Source organism: Catharus ustulatus, chromosome 1, assembly GCF_009819885.2.
Source record: "Catharus ustulatus isolate bCatUst1 chromosome 1, bCatUst1.pri.v2, whole genome shotgun sequence".
NCBI lineage: Eukaryota > Metazoa > Chordata > Aves > Passeriformes > Turdidae > Catharus > Catharus ustulatus.
In genome coordinates, this window is record NC_046221.1 from 124,989,567 (window position 1) to 125,015,870 (window position 26,304).

The window sequence follows — 26,304 nt, forward strand, 5'->3', positions numbered from 1 at the left end:
ATCATTCCTGACTTTAGAGGCTTAATCTGGAGAACAGTTGCCTAAGGCTAATTTCCTAGTCAATAATTAAGGGAAAGACAGCAGGCCCTTCAAGTTGTTCTTTGAAGTTGCCTTTCTCTTCACTGAAAGAAAGGAACATGGTGTAACCTTTCTCCTAATTTAGGTGTGCTTCATCTTGTGTCTGTGAAGTCAATCAGATGAAGTGGGATATGTGATGGTGTTTATGGCGGTGTCAGGGTGGGCCATGGAAAAGGACAGTGTCAGCAAAGAGAAGCTAAGTCACGTGTGCTGTGTTCCCATTAGCTACAGGTTTTGTCACTCTGCTGGAGAGGCAGATAAAGTCGGTTTGACTTGTCTGGGCAGACTGCTTGTTTGCTTTTGCTTCAGTTTCTGGTATTTTAAATATTATATTGAAACCTGTTCAGAATATTTTCAATATTTGTAATAACTTCAGTTTCACTAAATTGACAGTGGCTAATAGATATGTACCAATTCTGTGCTAAAACCAGCAAGCTGGAGCAGAAGGTTGAAGAGTGATCCCAGAGCATTTCGAGTTTTAATTTGCTTCCAGCCCTGAGAATCATCCTCTACACTTAATTTAAGACTGAAGTTTTACTGACAAGTTATAGCCTCCAGAAACAGGACTGACTGTGGAAACAGGCTAACAAAAGTCAGTTCTAAACACAGCTACAGACTGTCACAAGTTTAATATGAGTTGAAAGCCAGCTTTTTCTAACTCAGCTGAAGATATTATTGGGAATAATTCTTTCTAAATGCACTCCTAAAAAGCTTTAGCTAGAGTGCACACAGCTTAACAGGTCTCAGCTACTGGAGTTCTGGTTTTTCAATGATTATGGTTACCTGGACAAAAATTCTCACACTACACTTTAAATGACTAAGGGCGTTGGTGTCAGCATAAGCCTGTGGAGAAAGCTTCTCTTTGTGTCATTTTTACATGAATAATAACAGCTGATGTGCAGAATATTTTTAATATCAGAGTGGGAGGATATGAGAACCCCAGGTGCAGTTTCTGAGGTGCAGCTTACAAGTTTAATGGTGTTATTAGAATCTGAAAATTCACAGCTTTTTATGGTGGTAATGGAGGTGGGTTTGGACCCCTTTGAACAGATGTAACAACTTCATTGCACATGATACCAGCTGAATCATTTCTTAGCATGCCACTCGGTGTACAGTACCTGGTAGCCTCCATGACAAACTGTAGAGCATCAATCTCCTGTTCTATCTTTAGATAATCTAGTGATTTATTTTGATTTGGTTTTGTAGCTTTTTTTTAAATGTTTTATATACTGCCCCAGTACCTCATTAAAATTGCGCATCTTTTCTAAATTTCTGTACATGAAGATATAATTTTTAGCACAGTCTTTGCAAGGATTTTCTAAAGCAATTTTGATTTTTCTTTTTTAAAAACTTCTCCATAATTAGGGATTAGAGTTAGGTTTGGATTTGGAAGTCATGTGTAAATTCAAAAGATTCCCGATGTTACTGCTGATCATTTACTGGCCTATTGATATATACTAAAGATGTCATATAATATTAAAACTGAGACTATCAAATACTGACAGAAATGAAATAATGAGCTAAAGTTGCTGCTTACCAGCTAGGGTGAAGCAACAATGTTTTATTAATCTCATTGTGTCATGTTGCTAAAAATCAAAGGAAAGCACTTTCCTATTTATAGGTCAAAAATTAGACCTTTCTTGGGGTCCTGCCTTCTTCTGGAGCAGAAGGGGCTTTCTGCTGAATTCATTCTGCAGAAGGTTCTGTAGAGAAATAAGCCCACAGGAAAAGCATCTAATGCAATTCCTGTTTAAAAAATAAATAAATCAAACATGAGCTTAATTAGTCCTGTTTTTTAAAGAACCAGTGCTGGCAATAACACTAGAATTTTTTCAGACAAAGAACATTTTAATTTATGTCTGGTTGTATTAAAGATGAGCTCACTCCCTTGTTTCAGTAAGCAGAAGCTTATTTGTATGAAAATGTAGACTAGATTTTTTTTATATATGCTAAAATTAATGAAAAATTTCTAGCTATAAAAGGACACTTTAGCAACAGTCTCCCTTTGGTGTATGAAGCAAATCAGAAATGGGAATTGGAGTAACTTGCAGCATTTGCACTTCTGGTAATTTTGATGACTACATACAGGAACCTACAGTCTTTCTCTTTCACCTACATTCCTCTTGCATTTTGGCTTTTTTACTATTCAATTTTATTTTTATTGAAGGGCTTTTGTGTGCAATTATTCCCTTACAAAAGAGTTAAGTTGAAATAAATATTAACTAGTATTAGAATTAACAATCTCATTTACAGGATCACATTAGTAGTAAAACTGCGTGCTAATTAGTATTCAAATAAAATTACTTTATTATATTCCAAGCAGTTATTTTTCTGCCTTTAAAAAATGCTTAAACATACTACCTCAGTTTTTCCATTAAATTTGAGCTTGTTTCAGAAATTAATCAGGATTTTCATCTTTTTTCTTCCTTTTCAGCTCATTGGTGGAATTCCTCTTCTGTCAAAACCTACAGCAGTGGAAGATAATCCCATTCAGGAATAGAAGTGTGAGGATTAAATATTTGAAGCTGCTCTTGTTTTTCCACCGTGTAGCATCCTGACATTTCTTTGTGAAGGAAAGAATGTGTCAGGGTTAGCATTAGCATGACTTCTCCTGCAAGTCTGGAAAAAGATCTGTCAATCTGCCAGTCTTCCCATTAACTACCTGAACAAATGCAGCAAAAAGATTTCATTACTTTCAAGAGACTAGCTCCGATTATATATAGGTTTATTTTTTGCTAGACATTTTGTTTTTAACAATTGTGAAAAGGTAACTGGCACCCTGTCACATTTACAACTCACTAAATTTCTATGTGCTTAATGCAATTAAAACTGGAAGGAATATTGCAAATACGTCAACAAAAATACAACAAAGTGATGGGAGGGTTAGTTTACAGAAATTCCTGAACTCCTTTGTCAAATAAAGGAAAATTGTTCTTGTAAGACAAGGGCATACTAAAGGGATTAGCTCTGATAAACTTTTATGTTCAGATAAAAGAGAGTCTGAGTATTAGGAGAACATTTTTTGATCAGTTTCTTAAAAGCAGCTTTGCAGTTAATTAGAGACAAGTCTCATGTTTTAAAAGCTGAATGGGAGAGGGGGTGGGGAAGTGGGTAGTAGTGCAGTAAAACACAGAGGCTGAGCCCCGTAACAGTGTGGAGCACACTGGACATATGGTTTTAAAATACACATTTTGCTAATATGTATTGTGCTAAACTAGATCCTGCTGTGCAGAAAGGCCGTGCCCCTCCATCTCACTCCTCCTGGCTGTTTGCCCCTACCAGTACTGATGCTCACCTCTAGGGTAAACCAAGAGAGTTTTAGAGCATTAAACTGGCAAAAAATTATTCTTATCCCCACCCCCCTTCCTCTCCCCCCAGAAAACATGGGACCAGCCAAACAGCATAGTTGGTTCAAGGTGCAGGTATGTAACCCGCAATGGGAGTGCCCCTTTTGGAGTCAGCCCCCATTAGACCACATCATCAGTATCATAAAACCTCACCTACATGGTTTAAATCAGCATTATGTAAGGAATTGCTCAGATACTATGTAATTCAAAAAGTGTTTCATTCTAGAAAATCTAGTTTTAAAATCTCACAGAAATAGAGTCATTGGAATATATGAGTAACACATTGAAATACATAAAAGATAAGCCTAATAAGTAATGTATGGATGGAATATATTACATATGTCTAATATTTATGTAATGTATTTAAGATACAAGATAGACGTGGCAGAAATTGTGGTGAAAATATGGGTTAAGTGGCATAAAGTGTTAGTGGTACAAAGCATATACTTAATTTTATACGTGTTCTTACATGCTTTGCTGAGCTGGGATTATGGAGAGCACCCTCTAGTCGTGTCAGAACATCAGTTAAATCTACATAAATCAATACCATGTCAGCAGTTTTCTAGATTAAATTACATGACTAGGAATTTGTAGACTGCTTTTATACAAGCATAGGCCTAAGAAAATAAGCAGCTTTTATAATGTTTCATCTTACCTTGGACTCGGAATGTTTGTTAATATAATTCTTTAGTAAGAAATTTCATACTAAAATGTATAAAATGTGACAAATTTAGTAGTTCGCCAATTATTTAAAACCTGCAAGGCAGCGTGGTTTTTTAAAAACACCTAAAATAAGGAAAAACCATGAGGTTTGCTTAGTTCTATGCAGGAGGTTTTTACTTACACCCGACTTCTCTCTACACAAAATAAGTAGAAAGCCCTGTCTTAAAAGACAGAATGAGTGTAAAACCCAATAGAAATGCTGACATTTCTGCAGACTGCAATGAATTGAGAACAGACCTAAAAAGCATAATTTGGCAAAAGATTGCTTACTTGCTGTGATCTTGAAATAGATGCTCTGTGGGCAAATAACATGTCATTTCATCTCTAGCCAAAATAATCAATTCCCAGGTAATGAAAGAATTTACTTTAATTTGTTAGAAGTCAGAATTAATACTAATACACTGTACATCAATACCATTTACATTGATTTATTGCAAGATGAGGAAAAACTGTACAGTGTGAAGCTATGCTCCCAAACAGCAAATAAATTCAAAGCTTAAATTGCTTTATAATTCAATTTTCAGTTATATTTTTGTTTTCTTGTCACTTTATTATGTCTCTATTCATGAATGTCCATTTGTGGAAACAATTGATGAAATAGATCTTTCTAAACACTACTTGGAAAAAAATAAACAAATGTTCATCACTCAAACTTATTCATAATTGCTAGTTATCAAATGTAGGAAAAAACGTTGTTTTGTATGCAATTTGTAACAATACATTAATTTAAATTTCATGTGACTTTCAAATAAAACAGGAAAAGGAAAATCAGTGAAATCTGCTATTGCCTGGCACCAACAAAGGAGATTGTGATGTGAACCAACAATATACTGACTGTTACCAAATAATACATAATGTGGATCCTGTTCTGCTCGTATTTGACATGCATTCTGCAGCAATCAGTTTCCCCTTTCCATGGCACACTCTCCATGCACGCCCTACAAGTCTTTATAATACTGCTACATTCCAGCCATAACATTCTGGTGGCCGATTTCTACTTGCTCTAAGAAGGGCTTTTGCCCTGCTTCCCAAGAAAAGCTTCACATCTTCAGATTTGTGATTTTGGAATAAAATTAGCAGTGGAAATCTGGAGAGTTAGCTGTTATTTGATAGTCTGATTTCCAGCGGTTAGAATTGAACAAAGCTTCTTGCAGAAGCTGATGCAGAGTTAACCTTGGCTGGGGACTGATGGTGCAGCAGGGCAGCAGTGGTTCCCAGGCCTTCTTAAGTGTGTAGGTAGTCTGCTGCTAGGATACCAGAGTTTGGGAATCCCTGGCTTATATTTGCAAATTGTTTTGAAATAATATTTTGAAATAACATGTTAAAGTTCGAAGTGCTGTTTTTTAAGGAAAGCAAGAAAATGAAGTAGCTCACTTCCTCTGAAGTGAATCATCCTCCCCCCACCACTTTTGGAAAAAAAAACCAAAACCACACTGTAAAGTTTATTGTGAGTAAAACACATAAGGTTCCTCAGTCATGTTACAGTAATTTATGGAAAATTTTATAAATAGGAGTTGCAAATTATTGGGTGCTCGTTTTCTGTCAATCTCAATTGTGAGTTCTGTCACTGATTTATAGAGGGTTGGAATCTCACCTTCAGAATCAAAAGGACATTAAAAATTATTTTGTAGAGTTTATTGCAATCATAAAAATCTTTATTGAATTCTGGATAATTTCCATAAAGTCCATTGCCTGATATAATAAATGCCTTGTAATCCACTTGTCTGAGCTAAGAAATATGAGTTATGTTAAGGCGTGTGAATATTTCCCTCTGAAAATTGTTTTCAGGTAAAGTGTAATTTCTCATTTATTGATAGCAATTACCACTGCATTTTGTGGCCTGAATTTTCTATTGCAATCAATAGATAAAACATAAAGTTGAAAAGTTCAAAATATTTTTTAGCAGTGAATAAATGCCAGCAGCCTCTACCTTTATGGTTATATTGACCTTATTATGGGCAAAACAGCCGAGTTGAAAATAAGCAAGTACTATGGCAGTGGCCATAATTTTAATACTGTTTTCTTGCTCAGAAGGACAGCCCATGCTCTGTTGTCACAGCTGCCTAATTGAAATTTGATCACACAGCTGGATCACTGGTCATGCACCAGTGACCGCTCCGCGGCTTTGGCAGCTCTTTGCTGTTACACTAACTTTTTGTTCCCCAATCATAAGCAAATTAAAGCAGGCAGCTGCAAAATCATCAATAGGTTAAATTCATTAGCTGTTCTCTCTATGAAATAAACAGGAAAATGAAGCTCTTCTTGGTCTTAATTAGTTCTTATAAAAGTTGGCAGGGAAACAAAGACATTTGTACACTCCTTTATTTTTGTAAGAGACTTGCCCGAAAGAAAAACCTCAGACATGTAATTTCCTTTTTTTTTTTTTTTTCCCTCCCATGCTTAATGCTCTCAGTCAGAAGCTAACCCAGCAGCCTGCCTCTGAGGGCAGAAAGAAAGGTGGTTTGGCAAGGGGTTGTGCTATGTCTCTTTTGTGCGGATCGGGGCATGTTCGGGGGAGCCTGCACAAGCTGTTTCCACAGTGATAGGCCACACTCTGTGTTTGCAGTCTCCTGTACGGGTAATTCCTTCTGCAGGAGAAGCCTTAGCCGAGTGCTGTGGTTCCACAATCATTACCGCTGGCTCTGGGCCATGCCACATCACCCAGCAGTACAAATTTGATCTGGATCAGGTGTGGGCACATGATTACATTTCTGTCAAATTAGCAGAGCGCTTGGTGAGGATTTTCTGCTGCCTGTCTGCTTTTATCCTGGTTGCAGAGGAAATGCACTGTGCGTGAACCACAGAGGGTTAGGGCCATGTGGACAACTGATACCTGCTGCAGCACCAGTCCTGCTGGGGCAAAGGTAACCTGACAAAGTTTTGTTGGAACAAATTGAATTGGCAGAGAGCTTTTCAACTGGAACAGCACCTTGTGTCACGTACCCATGGCAGTCTTAAGCTGGCAGCAGAGGCCTCCAATGTGTTTAATATATAGTTAAACATTGGCCTATCCTTCAGCCACAAACTAGTCAAGAGGAGTCTTAATTCTCTTTATTCATACTATTTTCCACAGAATCTACTTGTGCTTCATGCTTGTATGGTGTTCTGGCCCCTGTATCCTTCTTAAGGTGCAGTTCTGTAGTGAGCTGGAAGTTTTACTGCTGCTGAAAAGCTGTGATGTCACCACTTCCATTGCATCAACTCTGGTAATGATGCCAGTTGTGAAGTGAGTCAGACTAGAAAGCTGATTTTGCTGAAAACTAAGAAAGAAACAGTATTAAGAAAGAAAATCAGTGAAAGTTTGGACTGCTCCTTTGCTGGCAGCCCTAAGATTAACTTGAACTAACTGTGAGCCCACAGGTTCAGACTTTGAGTTTCAGCTCTGACTATTTTCCAGCTGAAAGGTCTTGTCATAACAAGGTAAGGAACCTTAAGAACAGCTGTGATAAATGGTTAACAATGAAGCTACTAATTTACTGAAATGTTAGCCTTCTGGACATTGCGAAATATTTCCAGTGGCTATGTGCATAATAGCATTCATGTTTATGGTTTTGCTTATTTACTTTATTGGTGAAATATTTATACTAATGAATTTTTTTTTTAATTTTTACCTTCTGACCGTAAGTAACATTCAGGAAAGAAAAATATATTAGACTTCTATCTTCTCATCTATTAACTTGTAATTCCTCTACTGGGATTGAATTTTGCTTCAATTCTTTGACTTGTAACTCAACCACCGAACAGGCATTCCTTTCTAGTGCTAGATAAGATAGTTACTCATCAGCACTTCAGAAAGAATTTACCTTTCTCAGCCATCAATTAAGTGAGCATTTCTAAGACAGGGCAATAAATCCGATGTGGGGATTAATGAAGCTTTAGAGAGAAATGGCTACTGCCTGCTATCTCCCCTGCTGCATCCCCTCCCTCCTGGGAACTACGTAGGTAAGCAGCCAGCTTGCAGGAATTTTGGAGAGAATAGTTGAGTGGTAGGTGCAGGGTAGAACTGAGGACTATGTGGGGATTTCAAGAAAGAGAAATTGCATAGACAAAGACTGCAGGAGATGTCAGAGGGAGAATTATGAAAACTATGTGGAGGAGGAGCAAGTGAAGAAAACTTTGATGCTGAAGAAACATTGTATTTTGGTGTGGAGCAAGTCTTGATTCCCAAAGAGCAGGTACTGAGAAGATGTGGTACTGATGTTTTCTAATCTGTTTCTGGTAAAATAGCCTGAGAAATAGGTCAAAGCACTTATTTATACTGTTCAAGCTAATCTTCCTGATTGTTAGCTGTAGCTGATTAGGCCATGCTAAAATGAGTAACTTTGCTACCAGAACTGTGGATTTGTAAATTTACTCTAAGAGCAAGTAGAATACTGCCTTAAAGCAGTACAGCTTCTTGCAAAGTAAATTACCAAGACACTGCCTAAATAAAGAATTAGGAAACTCTCTTAGTTCACTTTTACTTGAAGACCTAGAAAACACACCCCTCAGTTGTCAAAGCTAAATAAATTTTCTAGCCTTTGCTTTTCAGAAAGTAATTTAATTTAAAGAGAGAGAGATTATGGTGATTTACATCTTAGTTAAGACTACCTCCATAACCCATTTCAATTAGAGAGGATAGACAGAACTTCCTCATGAACCACACATGAAAATAAAATTCCTGGTGTTTCCTGAATAACTTGTTGAAAAAGTTTAGTCTAATCCTATTACTTAAAACATCATGTTAGGGGTCTCTAGTTTAAATTGCCAGGAAAAAAAAAGGTTTCTATCATGCCACTTAAGTAGCCTGCCAAGGCTTTGAATTGAATTTACTGGAATGAACTAGGAAGTTATAGGTCTGGATTGCTTCTTTGTGTCAAAGTGACCACCTAAAGGCATGAGAAATTTAAATATGTAACTGACTGTTCATTTAAGGCTCCTGCTACTTGAGTGCTACTTTTTTCCAGTACTTCAGTTAAAGATATTAAAAACCCAAGATATATTTAAATTGAGATATTCTATGTGAATAGTAACAGAAGGTCACAATATGTTCAGAGAATTCAGATATGAATGTTCTCTTATGAATACTTGCTTCTCGTATAGATGGAGTTGCAGATGGGGTACCAGATGGAATACCTTCCTTCAAATATAGTTCCATGTATTTAAAAATGGATGCAATGCAATCATATTATTTAAATCAATTCTGTTATTGCTTTTGAAGCCATAATGACAGTAACTATTCTGTAACAGAGAAATGTGGCAAGAGGAATGTAAATTCTTGCTGTAGAATTGTTGGCCTTGACTGACATCTAAGTCACTCACTGAAGAAGGGACATTAATCCAATGCTCTTTTCTTTGGGAGGTTGTTTGAATATCTAACAGCATACAATAAAGTTCAGACAGGGCACTAGATGTCCCGGACCATGTGAAACAGAACTGGATAAAAAGAAATTACAAGAAGAGTATTTGGGGACATTATAATTCAGAAGTACTCTTCCTTCTTAACAAAATCAATCTCCACACCTTAACCAGAGGCCCAGTACATCTTGGCAGAAACTTTTTTTTTTTTTCACTGTCTCCGTGTATTGCCCTTTGACTATCTTACTTAGCTGGATATTACAAATATTGATATCACCACAGCATAATATTAAAATATAAAACAAAAGAAAAATTCTGTCCAGAGAGTGAAAAGCTAGAACACACTACCCCTGTATATACCCTTTCAGAATTCACATATTATCTCATCAGCCAACCATACTTTGCTTATATCCTCATCTTCTACTTGTGTTGGGGCTTCTTTTTCCAGACTGCCATTCATTAACCAGTGAAAAGTCATCAGCTAGGAAGAGCTCTTGTTCCAGTATCCTCACCTGCCTTCTTTCTCTTGACATGTCTAGTCAGTCACCAGTATAAATTCCAACATCCTTGTGGACCACCTTTTTGTAGAACAAGGCACAAAAATTAGCGATAATAGTAATCCATAGCAGGGAGGTTTTGGGGAAAGCAATCAGGGACACCTAGAGCCAGTTCCCCAGAACCATGTCCAGACGGCTTTTGAGTAACTCCAAGGATGGAGACTCCAAACCTCTCTGGGCAGCTTGTGGCAGTGCTGGGTCATCCTCGCAGTGAGGAAGGGTTCAGAGGGAATCTCCTATGTTTCTGAGTTTGGAATCTGGGCCCATTGCCTCTGGTCATGGCACTGGGCACCACTGCAAAGAGCCTGTCTTCATTGCACTCTCCCTTCAGACATTTGTACACACTGGTGAGCTCCCCCCACAGAACCTTCTCCATTCTGGACAGTCCCAGCTCTCTCAGCCTTTTCTCACAGGACAGATGCTCCAGTCTCTTCATCACCCTTGTGGCCCTTTTTTTGAACTCTCTTCAGTATGCCCGTGTCTCTTTTGTACTTGGAGGCCCTTATCTGGACCCAGCACTCCAGATGTGACCTTACCAGTGCTGAGTAGATGGTGAGGATTATTTCCCTCAACCTATTTGCTTTACTGAAGCATGTCAGCAAGGAAATTTATTTCAGTCACCAAGTTCCTCAAAGTAAAATTTGAGATTTTCTTTCCCTGCCACAACTGGAAGAAAGAGTCAAAAGCTGTAGGTTCTCTGTGAAGTTCAGGAGTGCTTTATCTGATCACTTGTATCTCCTACATGGTTTGATGTTGTAAGTATTAACCCTACCAGATTCAACAAGTTAAGAATATAATTCAACTTTTTAAAATTGTCTTTCCTTGCCTTGGAAGTTAAAATTCACACTGCTGTTAAGCAATGACGCCAGTACCTTTATGCATGTATATCTCTCTGCTTCAGGCTTTAAATTCTTGAACTTGCTATGAGCCCGGAAAAGGAGGGAGTGGTAGGAGGAAGGACTGGAGTGACTCAGACTTCTTCAGTCCTTAGCTCTGGTTATGTGTAAGTGGAGGCTTCTGAAGCAATCCCAGACCTCCTGTTCTGTCTGGGCCATGTTTCAAATTTTTTATGTCTGATATTAAACTTTGAATTTCCAGGCATGTTCTGATTTGCCTGTTTTGAAATACATGCAATGTATACATGAAATGTAAAGTATAATCCAGACTTTTTATATAGAAGAGCCTTTGGGACTAGAATTGTGTTTTAGTTTTGCATTGCCTGCCACAGTGGTCTTGTGGTGCACTATCAGGTGTTACAATACAAAAAAATAAAAAATAATGGGAAGAATGAACAGGTGTTAAATTATCTGGCTATTTTTCTAAATTGCACAGCTGACCTGACAAAAGAGTTATGATAATTCAGCTAATTTTGAGTCTTTTAAAGATTCTTTAGAATGTGATAAGGATACCCAAAACGAAAAAACTCCCTAGATTTGCTGGGATTGTGTTCGTTTCCTTCAAAGAAGTAAGGAGTGCTTATAGGAAGAGCCAGGCAGGTTGCAGACTGGTCCCAGCTCTGCGCGCCAGAGGGAGCTGTATCCACACGGAACTGCAAGTCCCAGTGTGTGCCAGGAATGCAGAGCAGGGATCTTGTAATAGGATGAGTATAAATACAATAACCTGGAAGTGATTCTATTTTCTGCCTGTTTCTGTTTTTCCCCTCTAAATTTCTTCTTACCATTAGAAAGAGTATATTTTGGTTTGGTTTGTGTTGCAAGAATGATAAAGTAATTGCAAAGTCAGAGATCAAGCATGCTGATTGAATAATCTGATTTATTGTGCTCATGCAATGCAATAGAATTAGCTATACCTACTCCGTTGTTATTGTCCTGGGAAAGATACTTTGACTATGCTGTTTTGACTTCTCGTAAGTATGAAATACGCTTACATTTTAGATTGAAATTTGCCTTGCCTTGTCCCCATGCAAAGCTGAAATTTGAGGGAAGGTTTGAAATTAAGAATATATATAAGAACAAGAGAAATGTCAAAATCATATGCTTCACAGTAAAAAGGATCCCCTTAACAATTTTTTATCAGCTCTCAGGTTGTCATTTTGGTTTTATATGGTCATAATGATATAATCATAAATATTATATAAATATACATAATATATGTGTGTGTGATATTTTATGATGCATGTGACCATAACTCTATCATATATGTGATCATAATATCATATATATATGATCATAAATATACTTTATAGATATATATTTCATATGATCATAACTGTATAATCCACAACTCCCATCCTCCTGGCTCTGTTCATGGATAGTGAGGGATAGATGTGAATAAAGGAGAGAATTTGAGTCTGGAAACAGGGTGGTGAGGGGAAAGTGTTTTAGTTTTTGTCTTGGTTTCTTACCATCCCAATCTCTTTTAATTACAGTAATTTCACGACTATAAGGCGCACCCTTTTGACTAAAATCTCCCCCCAAAACCGGAAGTGCGCCTTATAGTCCGGTGCGCCTTATCTGATCTACAAAGTTGCAACACTTGCCACCCCGGAAGTGAGAGCCCGTCGGCATCGGGGCCTCCCCCGTGCGGGGCGGGTCCGCCGGCTTCGGGGCCGCCCCCGCGTGGGGCGGACCCGCCGGCTTCGGGGCCTCCCCGCCGGCATCGGGGCCGCCCCCGCGCGGGCCGTCCCGCCGGCTTCGGGGCCGCCCCCGCGCGGGGCGGACCCGCCGGTATCGGGGCCGCCCCCGCCGGCATCGGGGCCGCCCCCGCGCGGGGCGGACCCGCCGGTATCGGGGCCGCCCCCGCCGGCTTCGGGGCCGCCCCCGCGCGGGGCGGACCCGCCGGTATCGGGGCCTCCCCGCCGGCTTCGGGGCCGCCCCCGCGCGGGGCGGACCCGCCGGTATCGGGGCCTCCCCGCCGGCTTCGGGGCCGCCCCCGCGCGGGGCGGACGCGCCGGCTTCGGGGCCGCCCCCGCGCGGGCCGTCCCGCCGGCATCGGGGCCGCCCCCGCGCGGGGCGGACCCGCCGGTATCGGGGCCGCCCCCGCCGGCATCGGGGCCGCCCCCGCGCGGGGCGGACCCGCCGGTATCGGGGCCTCCCCGCCGGCTTCGGGGCCGCCCCCGCGCGGGGCGGACGCGCCGGCTTCGGGGCCGCCCCCGCGCGGGCCGTCCCGCCGGCATCGGGGCCGCCCCCGCGCGGGGCGGACCCGCCGGTATCGGGGCCGCCCCCGCCGGCATCGGGGCCGCCCCCGCGCGGGGCAGACCCGCCGGTATCGGGGCCTCCCCGCCGGCTTCGGGGCCGCCCCCCGCGCGGGGCGGACCCGCCGGTATCGGGGCCTCCCCGCCGGCTTCGGGGCCGCCCCCGCGCGGGCCGTCCCGCCGGCATCGGGGCCGCCCCCGCGCGGGGCGGACCCGCCGGTATCGGGGCCGCCCCCGCCGGCATCGGGGCCGCCCCCGCGCGGGGCGGACCCGCCGGCATCGGGGCCGCCCCCGCGCGGGGCGGACCCGCCGGTATCGGGGCCGCCCCCGCCGGCATCGGGGCCGCCCCCGCGCGGGGCCGGCCCGCCGACATTGGGACGGCTCCCTTGCGGGGGGCGAAAGCCGCAGGAATCGGATCGGCTGCTGCGCGGGGGGGGGCGAAAGCCGCAGGGATCGGATCGGCTGCTGCGCGGGGGGGGCGAAAGCCGCAGGGATCGGATCGGCTGCTGCGCGGGGGGGGCGAAAGCCGCAGGGATCGGATCGGCTGCTGCGCGGGGGGGGCGAAAGCCGCAGGGATCGGATCGGCTGCTGCGCGGGCGGGGCGAAAGCCCCCGGAATCACGGCGGCCGCTGCGCGGGGGGGGCGAAAGCCCCCGGAAACACGGCGGCCGCCGCGCGGGGGGGGAGAAAGCCCCCGGAATCACGGCGGGCGCCGCGCGGGGGGGGCGAAAACCCGCAGAAGCACGGCGGCCGCCATGCGGAGAGGGGGAAAACCGCCAGAATCGGAGCGGCTGCCACGCGGGGAGGGGGCAAGCAGCTGGAATCGGGGCAGCGGCGGCACGGGGCAAGCCTGCCGGCATTAGGTCACCCGGAGCGCCAGGGAACTCCCAGAACAGCGGGGCCCTGGGGATGCTGCACGGAGCGGCGGTGGGCATAGCCCGGCCCTGCCGGGTACAGGCAGTCCCGGGAGCCAATGGCTGCCGGATTGAGGCGGGGCCTCGGCCAGCAAGCGCGCGGGAGGAGCTGGGGGCGGAGCCTCGCTGCAAAAAAAAACCCGGTGCGCCTTATAGACCGGTGCGCCTTATCTGATCTACAAAGTTGCAAAATGTGCCGGCTCCCGGGGGGTGCGCCTTATAGTCCGGTGCGCCTTATGGTCGTGAAATTACTGTAGCTATAATTTTTTTTCCCCCCAAGTTACATCTGTTTTGCCCACGACAGTGATAGGTAAAGGATCATCCTATCTTTATCTTGATCTATGAGCTTTTCAGTTTATCTTCTCTTCCCGTTCTGCTGAAGGGGGGATGGTGGATGGTGTGAGGTGGGTCTGGCAGCCAGCCAAAGTCATCCTAGTACAAAGGATATGGTATGGAATTGGGTGATCTAGGAAATTTTTTAGTACAAAGGATGAACTATTTGGTTCCAAGGATGATATACCAAGAAAAAATGGGGTTTTAAAGTCTCTAGCATTTATAGTCTTCTCTATTTCAAATGGAAAGGAATGTCTCTCTAGGTTTTTATGGTGTAAGAGGAGAAACTCCATCAGAAAAAAAGATGACATCTTCTGGTTTGATATAAAAATTTACAAGAACTCCGAACTATGTCCTAAAGGGACTTCTTCAATTAATCCTGTTTTGGAAGAGATTATGTAGTAAATCTAAGCCATGGCTGGTCCTCTTTAAGACCAATTTAGAAATTCAGAGCAAGAGACTCTTTTATATTTAGAACAATTTAATATATTTGCATGGGAGAAAAAAAAAAGACAAACTCAATACCCCATCAAGAGTAAAGCACAGAAGAACAGCTAACTAAATGCACAGTTGTCCCAAATTTTTTGGTGTCATTAACTCTTGGATATATCAGCTTTTAGAGTCATTAATGTTTTATTTGCTGTTTCATAGATCTTCCTGAGAGATAACCAATTGGATACTGGACAACAAAAGGAGTAATCAGACTCCACTGACCTGTTTAACCCTGATTGTGAAGGATGAAAAGTAGCAGCTGCTTTCTGTGGAACAGAGCTTCTGGTGGCACTTGCTTCTTCCCTTTGGGATGATATTGGCATAAAAACATCAAGGTATTGAACTCATAATATTGTGAGTTTATACATGCCAGACTTTGTTCCATCACCTTTTGAAGCAGGTATGTTCTTTGAATAACTTTGCCTTGTTTTTCAGCACTAATCCAAATGAACTATGGGTATTGTAAGGAAAAAAAGCGTATTGTTACAACCTATGTATAAGATACTTAATGCTGGGTAGCATAAAATTGGCACAGAAAGAGCTGAAGTTAACTGGAGTCCCATCTTCTTAGGATATGTGGAATTGTTACTAGAATTTGGATTGTGTTTTAATAATTTTATTGTCTTTCAAGGAAGGAAACATCTTCTTGACTTTGTCAAAAATACAAAGCTCAAAAATACAAATCTAATGTAATTTCAGCCATCAGGAATGTATCTAGTACTAAAATTGTGGTTGTTACATCTTCTTTAATAAGGAGAGTTTAACTTTTTCTAGAAAAATGTTGTCTCATTGCACTTTTAGTATTTTATAGGAATGCTTTAAATTAGTAAGAAATCATTTTGAATAGTTTAAGCTTCAAGTTGATTATTCACTAGAAGACTGAATATGCTATTGAGTCTAAATTTCCATAGCTGACTAGGTTATTAAAATTATTTAATGAGAAAGTAGAAATTACATGACTTGGTAGTTCTTCAAAATAAAATCCATCATAACTTTAATTTTAGTTTATGCTTCTGGGCTGCCATGTAGCTGATCAGCATTATGTCACAGATTTTTTAACTAATGCTGTTTATCTGTGATTTCACAAGGTTACTACCATTTTCTTGTTCATTAACAGGCTTCATGTGCCTTGCATGACTCCAGTGCCAGGATAGATCCCAGGATTATGCTAAATATGGTCTAGGCATTCCATCATGAACAAAAAGCATGGTACCTACTGCAGGTGGTAAAGTCATATCTAAATACTCACATGCAATTTCATTTTCTAATTGATAACTTAAAACCAGAAGTTCAGTACTTTTAATTGAGGTATTGTTTACAACACTTAAAAGTAGAAAGTGGTGGGGTTTTTTTTCAGCAGGTGAAAGGACCCTTAAGTGTGAGTTAGTTGATCAGAAAAAGAAAATATCAAAGTAAATACTATGTGCCAGAATAACTATGTGGATTATGTTTCTTTCTGTATTTACATGGTATTTGATTTTCTTTTTCATGCTGAATAATGCCAAATAACTTTAAAGTGTTACATGGTTGGTCCTGAACCAAAATGTAAATAATAGTAAATAATATATGAATAATGCTTAGTAAATAATATATGAATAATGTCATGATAGTGTTTCTAGCTCAGCAATGTGAAGGGTGTAATAAAAGAGAGGGTAGTCTTACCTAACAAAGCAGGTTTACAGCAATTTTTCTTTTGTGTGGGGTTACACTTTTAGGTTTTTTCTGGGATCACTTTTCAACATTTGGAGAGGGATCCAACATTCAAAGAAAGAAAGAAAGAAAGTTGTGGTGAGAATTTTGCTGTGGCAAGTCTGCCATCAGTGAGCTGTAGCTTTCTCTTATGAATCATAGGTATCTCTATCTTGTGGTTTAAGTTATGGTTAAGTTATCCTAGAATGGTTTGAGTTGGAAGAGACCTTAAAGGTCACCTGGTTCCAATCCCCTGCTCTGGACAGGGACACCTTCCACCAGATCAGGTTGCTCAGAGCTTCATCCAGCCTGGTCTTGAAAACCTACAGGTATGGGGCAACCACAGCTTCTCTGGGCAACCTGTCTGAGTGCTTCACCACCCTCACAGTGAAGAATTTCTTCCTAATATCTAATCTAAATTTAGTCTCTTTCAGCTTAAAGCCATTCCCACTTGTCCTATTACTTGTAAAAAGTGCCTCTCCAGGTTTCTTGTAGTCCTTCTCTCAGTACTGGAAAGATGCTAGCAGGACTTTCTGCTGTTTGAATTTCTGGTTTAAACATTTTTCATTCTTCAAATCCAAAAGAATGAACCATGCACTGTAGTGAGGTAGTCAAGCCACTCAATGAAGAATCACTGGTTTGTCTGCTTCTCTTCTGTGATAAGGGAAGGAACAAATGTAAGATCTGAAGTGGATTAAATCAGTCTGTTCTTGCACTATATTGTAAGGGTATCATGTTAAATTTATCATTAATTCAGTCCTAAGTCATATATCTCAAATAAGATAGGACCCTGACAGATGTCAGTATTTCCCATGAAGAATTTTTCAATAAAGTTGCTTTTATAATACCAGGGTAAATTCTTGATATCTACTCTTATCACATATGTCCAGATTCACTCCACTGGTTCTCAGGGTCATGGGTTGGGAGTCACAGAATCAATCAGGTTGGAAAAGATCTCTGACATCTTCAAGTCCCATCTATGACTGAACACCACCCTGTCACCTAAACCATGGCACAAAGTGCCACATCCATTCTTTCCTTAAACACCTCCAGGGATGGTGGCTCCACCACATCCCTGGCAGCCCATTCCAATATTTAATCATTCTTTCTGTGAACAAATTCTTCTTATGTCTGACTTAGACCTCCCCTAGTGTCCTCTTGTCCTGTCACTGGTTGCCTGGGAGAAGATGCCGACACTGACCTGGGTACAATCTCCTTCCAGGGAGTTGCAGGGTTTGATAAGGTCACCTTTGAACCTCCTTTTCTCCAGGCTGAACAATCCCAGTTCCCTCAGCTGCTCCAGACCCTTCACAAGCTCCATTGCTCTTTTCTGAACTTGATTCAGTACCTCAATGTTCTTCCTGAATTGAGGGGCGTGGAACTGGACGCAGTGCTCGAGTCATCCTGAGCACACTGTAGAGATAATAGGGAGAAAGTGCTAGGCCAGTTGTTCTTGGAGTCTGTATGTCTGTTGACAATATAAGGAGTCTAGTTTGATTCAGAGTCAAATTTAATCACAATTTAAGCACCTAAAATTGGTTAGGCTGAACCTGAACCTTGTGTTGAGAAAGCAGAAATTCTCCACTTTGCATTAGGTAATGCTCAGAAGTAAAAAGCTCTTACCCTTCTGTAAGAAGTCGACAACCTCAACAAATAGTGGAATAATTCTCCTAAGACTTAGAAAAGAGAAATGTAAACAAACACAAATAAAACTTGATGTAAATATAATGTTTGGGTATTAATGCCATAGCAAATGTATCTATTCATTTCAGTGACAGCAATATCAAGCCTTTAATAAAAACAGTGCTACCCAACACAAAAGCTTCTGTTCTTTGGTTTTTACTTTTCCATTTTCTCATTTTTTCCTAATATAAATAAAATAGTAAAAGATATTAAAGGACAGAGGATAATATAGAGACTTTATTCTAGATTCACTTTCTTGTATTTTTAACCTTTTGCTGCCTCACTGAAATCTATTAAAATGAACAATAAGAAATACTATCTATATATACTTGCAGTCCCTGGTATATTAAATTATGTTCTACATTAGCAGCTTTGGTAAAGCACTGCTGTCATGGCTGAACAAAGGCAACGTGCTTTGTCAACATCAGGTGAAGCATTATATGAAATCCTGGCTCTAGAGAAGGGAGCAACACATGATGAGATTAAGAAGTCCTACAGGTATGTAAAATGTGCCTTCCAACAAGTCTAAAAATGCTTATTTGCATGATTATGATGGTCAAACCTTTTGAGTTACCTGCACATTAGATATTCATTGTCACAACCCTTTCTGGTTTTTTTAATTTGTGAGCCTGAAAATAATCAGAGATGATGCAATGCAAATCTACTGATTTTGTAGCACAAGCAGTCTGTGATTCATCTGAAATATTTTAATCTAAATGAATGAGAGGTCAGACTGTTGGGATAAATTAACCTGGGCTATTTGAATACTGTTAGTGTCTTTCCTGAAGTATGTTGAAAAGTAAATCAAATGCAAGTGCTGTAATGACAATTTGAGAATTAGAGTGAGACATGAGAAGTTCAATCAGTTTATCTTGTCAGAAAAGAAAAATAAGATTATTTAGGAGAAAAGATAGATTTACAACAAAAAAACTATAGATTATTTGATTACAGTGTGTAATGTCCTTGAAGGGGAAAACTGCCAGGTGTGAGATAGATGCTCACTTGATGAAAGCAGGCACAACCAAAAGCAGTGCTTGGGATGTGAAAATTATTTGAGCTGAAAAAGAGGTACATGGTTTTAACTCTGGGTGTAACCAGCTACTGAAAAATACTGGCACGGGAATGGTGATTTCTCTACCGAAAAGGAAGAGACAATATTAAGAATAATTTGAGTCAAACACAAATTATCAAAATGGTGGCAAATATTTTATTGTTGAAATGTAACAAGACCCAAAAGTGAGACAAGAAGATTTTATGGGTAATTTTGCTCTTGAATTTGCTCAGCTGCTGTTGAAAGAGAAAGACGTTTCAATGTCATATGTGAAGTAGATGTTCTTGACACTGAAGTATGTCAGACATGTACTTGCAGGTTTAATAAATATTGTAAAACTTTTATTACAGCATCATTCTGGGTATTGTTGATTGCACTGTATTACCAGGCAAACTTAACACAGCTTACTTTTCCTACCAAATGTAAGAATATATATGAACTCAAAAAACTTTATGTAATAGATCTACTTGCATCATTGTTTAGCTTGAATTTTGGCAAGACTCTGTTGTCCATGTTTTTGAACAAATTTCATTTCTCCTACTTTCTGTTCCTGAAGGCACATATTCAATGGAGGCAAAAGCAGTGAATGTCCAAACTCTTCATATAATGGAAGGAGAACTGTTGACATCCCATGGTTCTGTGGCCTTGTATAATTATACCACTGGGAAAAAAGCATACTATGGTATCAAATTAACTTATAACCTGCACTTTCTGTGTACCTGTAGTACAGTCTGGCTGTAGAAATCATCTTCTGTCTCAAACTTAATGTTTTCTGGTTGCTTTTACATTTAATTTTCTGGAAGTCCTCAAAGGATAAAGTTGTCATGGAAGAATGTAGAATCCAATTAACTTTATTTAATGCTGAGCATGAATATGGATGATTTACATAGTGATCTATGGCAAAAATGACAGTGATGCTTACTCCATCTTTATTAGTAATTAAAGAAAAAAAAAGGCTGCTTCTGACTAAAGTGGAAATGTCAGAGGGATTCACTTTTAATGGAGTAGCTGTAAATATTTGCAAGATAAAATGATGAGTCAGTCTCATAGATTTGCTTTAATTATAATTTAATTTATGCTAATCCAAAAATCTGCTGCTGAAATGGTATTCTTTAGTAGAAGGTATAAAACCAGCCATACCTGATTCTGAGTTTCCTGCCATTATTAATTAAGTCACTGTTAATTATACTACCACAGCCCAGGGCAAAATTTGCTTTTTAATAAACATGACAGACATGACTCTGTGATTTTATTTGGAGTTTGGCACAATCTAATTTATCAGGGAGTAAAGCTAATGGGCTTTTAATCAGCAGAATTTCAAAGGAGATCTGTTTATCTTCAATACAATACAAAAATAATTTTTGAACCTTTTTTTGGCATAATAAATGAAACTGTACTTTGACTTATCCTTTCTTGTCTGACAGTGAAGTAATATGCAGAGACATAGATACTGGATTCTTTTCTTCAGAAGTTTCAAAAAATCCTGTTTGATAGACTACTTACAAGAAAATCATAGCATCATAGAGTGGTTTGTGTTGGAAGGGATGTTAGAGATCATCTAGTTCCAACCTGCTACCGAGGGTTGGTCAGACTATACCAAGTAACTCAAAGCCTCATCCAATCTGAACACTTCCAGGGATTGGTCATCCACACCTTCTCTGAGCAACCAATTCCAGTGCATCACCAACCTACAGTGAAGAATTTCTTTGTAATATCTAATCTAAACTTTACCTCTTTCAATATCTAACCATTGCCCCTTGCCCTATCACTGTACCCACACTGTGCCCATGTCAAAAGCCCTGCTCCAGCTTTCTTGTAGACTCTCCCTAAGTACTGGGAAGCTCCAATTACATCACACTAAAGATACCTCTTTTCCAGTCTGAATAATCCAAATTCTTCTGGCCTTTCCTCCTAGGAAAGAAGATCCATCCTGCTAATCATTATGGTGTGCCTCCTTTGGACCTGCTCCAAAAGGTGAACACTTCTCTGATGGTACATTTGTGATTAAGAATTTTGTTAGAAAATGTGTACAGTGCTCTTAATGCCATTTAATTACTATAAAGCAAGGAGGGATAATGGCTTACTCATGACTATGCCCATGGCCTGTTCTACACCTGATACAGCCTCTGGGTACACCCAAGGCTCCCTGCAGCCAGGAGAGGATATTGAACCTATAGTCCAGGAAAGGGGAATGAAAAGTATTGGAGAATGCCGGCATCAATTCCACTCCCTCTCGCATGCTAAATGAGTGCTCTACCACTTAGGCTAATTCCTCTGCACCTTCTGTCCAAGGTCCTCTCCCATCCCATGCACCCAACCCTGACCCAGGATACTCTGCACACAAAGCCTGGGCCTCCCATTTGTATCACTCTCATACCACCAACCCACCTGCTCCCTTTCCTCTTGGAGGTGACTGCAGGCAAGCCCAGTGGTCAGAACCACCATCCCCTGCCCAAGGGTTTCACCAAAAAGTGCCTTGGCTGGTTATCTTCCACAGCTTAGGCAAGAGCTCAAAACTGCTGGGCAGCTCATTCTGGGGAACCCCCTGGGTAGGACCAAAAGGCAGCAGTGCCAGTGCAGGATGTGTGCCAGAGGCAAAAGGTGACTCCTTCGAGCCGGAGTTGAACCAGCGACCTAAGGATGGCCGTGCATGGGAGCCTACAGTCCTCCGCTCTACCAGCTGAGCTATCGAAGGAAGCATGGGGACATGGCCAGGCACACCTCACCCAGCACACACTCAGCATTTTTCCCAAGCCACAGTGCATCATCATGCTTCTATTACCACATCCTCCTTCAAACAGCCTCAGCTCCAACATCACAGCTCCTTGCTCAACCCTTCAGCCCATCAGTCCTGCAAACCACAAACACAAATGCTCCATAAGCTCTTTGGATGTTATCTTCTGCAGATGGACTCTCCTTAGGCCATACACATCTTACTCATATCCTGATTTGGTTTCACTCTACTGTATTTTGCTTTCCGCCCAAGTACAAGACTAAACAAAATAACAGCTATTTCTCAACGCTGTGACCTACATTTAAGTACCACAAGGTCATCTGCAATCCTCAGAACCACTTTCTGTAAACTGAACATGCCCACTCTCCTCAGCCCATCCTTAAAGAGAAATCCAGTGATTCCTTGAGATTCTTGGTGGACCACCACTGAAGTTGTTCCATTTCATTGACATCCTTTTCTGTACTGGGCTTGATATTTGAGAACTGCCAAGCTGTCTTGGTTTAAGTCAAGCTAAGGGGATAGACACTTTAAAACCTTCCATTTATTTTTAGCCAATCCCCTTCCACCAATAAACAGAGATGAACAAGTGTAGATATAAATGAAAAAATAACAGTTTAACAAAATGTGAAATAAGGCAAGAATATTAACAATAATAATCACTAGTTACAAAGTTTCAAAATCTCACAGACTCCCCGAGAACAAGAAGAAATTAAAAGTGGCAGAGAAAACTCTTTGCCCAAGATGGTGCCCCGCATGAAGGACTTCATGTGGAAAGACAAAGATGGTGGCAGCCCTCCCCCTCTTTCAACTGCATGTCGACAGAGAGAAGAAAAAGAGAGAAAAAAAAAACCCAGAACAACACAGATACCAAACCTCCATGATTACCAAAACTCCCCCTAAACAACAAGCAACAGAGAACAAGGGCAAAACATAAAGAAAACGTAGAGTCCAAAACCAGGCAAATGCCCTTCCTATCTCTCTTGTGGTGGCAGCTCTGTCGAAGAAGGCACTCCAGTAGCTGGAAGAACTCGATCCACCTGGAACTCATAGAGGGACTTCGCCTGTTCATGAAGAGAAACAGCAGTCAGCCAGCAAGGGTGACTCAGACTCTGTGCCTTCCCACTTCTACTGGGCACTGCTGGTAGGTTGGAGCAATCATGTAGAGCAGGGCTGTTGTGCTTTTCTTGGTGCGATGTTATGACTGTAGACAGGTGAGATTTGCTCTGAAGCAGTCCAGGACCACAAAATGCAGCTCCTTGAAAACCTGAAGGAACCCTCTCAGGAAAGAAAGCGAAAGAAAACCAAGGGGACCCTGCACACACGTTACCTCAGCTCTCTCCCTGTGACACCAAAACAGAAAGAGCAAAAACCAAGAAGCAAGAGAGATATGTCTGAGAGATCCTGGTTTTTAAAAGACCTGGCAATTCCCCAACCCTGAAGCTCCATTTTTGGACACATGGTTTTCATGAGACAGTAACAATTCTGAGTACAAATGATTGTGGAATACAGTAACATTTTGGGTTACCCAGTACACAAGCAGAGAAGAAGAAAATCAATTACAGTAATTTCACGATTACAAGCTGCACCGTTTTGACTAAAATTTTGCTCCCACCCCAGAAATGCGGCTTACACTCAGGAGCGGCTAATTTGTGAATAATTTTCTGACATTTCCAACCCCAGAAATGCAAACCAAGGTGCCAAGTCGAGCAACCTGCCAGTAAAACCCGGCTTTATGCGATTGTTACAAATTGGTTACTCTGTTTCGCGGCGGGTGGGGCCGGCTCAGTGGGAGGGGGGTGGGGTGAAGGCGGGGGAGCTCTCTCCTTCAGGCAGCGCAGCCCGGGGGAGAGACAGGGGGCTCCCTCCTGCTGGCCCCACAGCCCGGGGGGGAGGCGGGGAGCTCCTTCTCCTCCTGCCGCCGCCGCCGCGGGTGCCGGCAGGCTCCGTGCCCCCCTGCCACCGCAGGACAGCGGCGGGCCAGGGCGAGCGAGCCCAGCAGCGGCGGCCGGCTCCGAGCGGCCCCACCGAGAGGCAGTGCCAAGCTGGGCCACCTGGCCCCATCAGCAGCCCTGTGCCCGCACAGCCCGAGCCAAGCCAGTAAACTCCCGCCCCTGCTCCCGTGCTTCTGTTACTATTTGGCGATTTTGTTGCACACGGGTCCTCGCTGCGAATGACAGAGCGGCTTATAGTTGGGCGCGGCTTGTGTATGAACAAAGAACAAAACGTTGCCGACACCTGGAGATGCGGCTTATAGTCAGTGCAGCTTGTAATCGTGAAATTATTGTAATCCATAAAACTGCCCATAGAGCTCTTGATGTCATCCTTCTCTGAAAATCTAGGGCACACCATAAACCACTCTACAACCTCCTCAGAGGTCAGATGGATCCCTAGCAAAGGGTCTTGTGTCCAGGAAAGAGAAATGAAAAGCATTGGAGAATGTGGGCATCGATCCCACTACCTCTCGCATGCTAAGCGAGCGCTCTACCACTTGAGCTAATTCCCCACCCTGCAGCCTCTGACCAAGGTGCTCTCCCATCCCAGGCCTGACCCTGGATGCCCTTAAAGCAATGTGCCTCCCATATATATCACCCTCCTACCACCAACCCACCTGCTCCCTTTCCTCTTGGAGGTGACTGCAGGCAAGCCCAGTGATCAGAACCACCATCCCCTGCCCAAGGGTTTCACCAAAAAGTGCCTTGGCTGGTTATCTTCCGCAGCTTAGGCAAGAGCTCAAAACTGCTGAGCAGCTCATCCTGGGGAGTGCCCTAGGCAGGACCAAAAGGCAGCAGTGCCAGTGCAGGATGTGTGCCAGAGGCAAAAGGTGACTCCTTCGAGCCGGAGTTGAACCAGCGACCTAAGGATGGCCATGTATGGGAGCCTACAGTCCTCCGCTCTACCAGCTGAGCTATCGAAGGAAGCATGGGGACATGGCCAGGCACACCTCACCCAGCACTCACTCAGCATTTTTTCCAAGCCACAGTACGTCATCATGCTTCTATTACCACATCCTCCTTCAAACAGCCTCAGCTCCAACATCATAGCTCCTTGCTGAACCCTTCAGCCCATCAGTCCTGCAAACCACAAACACAAATGCTCCATAAGCTCCTTGGACATCATGTTCTACAGATGGACTCTCCTTAGGGCCATATAGATATTACCTACATCCTGTATTTTCCCTGGATTCCCTTTCACTGTTCTGTCTTCGGGCCTCTGCTCAAGAATCAGGTCAGGGACAGCATTTCCTCTACTCTGTAATCTCCTACAAGCATGAAGGTCATGCCTAAGCCCTTTGATTCTCTCCTTTGACAGTCTGAACATTCTCACTGTTCTCACTCATCCATGTAGAGCATTCTCTCCACTCTGAGAGGTTCTTGGTGGCCCTCCACTTCATTGATGTCCTTTCCTGTATGTGGGATCACCTGCTCTTAAGCATCCTGATGGCCTTTTTCTGAGGTCACTGCACGTGGTCCATGTCTTCTACACAACGAGGCACAAAGTTCGGCTCTGTTATAGCTTTATTTTGCAGGCAGTTAAACATCACACAGATGATCACTCACTCCCTTCACAACAGTAGGAGTAAAATTCACAGGGTGAGAAAAAGATGTTTTGACATGGCAGAAAAGAAATGGAAACTGAAATAACAAAAACAACAATAATAAAAACAATAATCAAAACTCTAATATTAATATAACTAAAATTTACAAAGCACGTGATGCACAACACATTTGCTTTACACTCAATGAATGATGCCCAGTGATTTCTTGAGCAGTAGCTCCTAGCCATCTTTTCCCCTAATTTATATACTGAGCATGACACCATATGGCATGGAATATTCCTTTGGCCACTTGGGGTCAAATGTCCTGGCTGTCTCCTCCACCTGCTCTGGCCCACCAGCCTCCTTGATGGTGGGATGGTGTGAGAAGCTTGATTTACAATGAGCACTGCTCAGCAAGAACTAAACTAAACCATCAGAATGTTATCAATATTATTCTCCTCCTTGATCTAAAACAGCACCGTACCAGCTACTAGTAAGAAAATTAACTCAATCCTGTCTGAAACCAGGTCAATATTTATGCCTTATTCTAGACCATTTATGACATGCCACAGTCACACATGTTGCAATGCATCTTTTCTGGTCGTTTTATATACATAGGCAGGCATTCCCTTAGCCTATGGACCATTGCTCTAAAATGTGAGTTGAATTTATTTAGTC

At 42.2% G+C, this 26,304-nt stretch overlaps 1 protein-coding gene and 3 non-coding genes across 7 annotated transcripts in view; 1 reads left to right on the forward strand and 3 right to left on the reverse strand.

Moving 5' to 3' along the window:
• Window positions 1–11,654: 11,654 nt before the first annotated feature.
• The window catches only part of DNAJC5B (DnaJ heat shock protein family (Hsp40) member C5 beta), a 43,579-nt gene continuing 28,929 nt past the window's right edge, over window positions 11,655–26,304 (forward strand). The window contains exons 1-3 of one of the 4 annotated variants that reach the window (XM_033082814.1): window positions 11,655–11,909; window positions 15,094–15,334; window positions 18,674–18,804. In XM_033082814.1, the coding sequence (XP_032938705.1) occupies window positions 18,698–18,804 (107 nt within the window). In that variant the 5' untranslated portion in view covers window positions 11,655–11,909; window positions 15,094–15,334; window positions 18,674–18,697. The remainder of the gene's footprint in view (window positions 11,910–15,093; window positions 15,335–18,673; window positions 18,805–26,304) is intronic. The other 3 variants (XM_033082805.1, XM_033082832.1, XM_033082822.1) reach the window with 3 other exon arrangements.
• Window positions 21,964–22,052, reverse strand: TRNAY-GUA. Its single transcript is given in 2 exon segments — window positions 21,964–21,999; window positions 22,016–22,052. It is a non-coding gene; the product is annotated as a tRNA-Tyr (tRNA).
• On the reverse strand, window positions 24,522–24,594 carry TRNAA-AGC. Its single transcript has one exon. It is a non-coding gene; the product is annotated as a tRNA-Ala (tRNA).
• Window positions 24,918–25,006, reverse strand: TRNAY-GUA. Its single transcript is given in 2 exon segments — window positions 24,918–24,953; window positions 24,970–25,006. It is a non-coding gene; the product is annotated as a tRNA-Tyr (tRNA).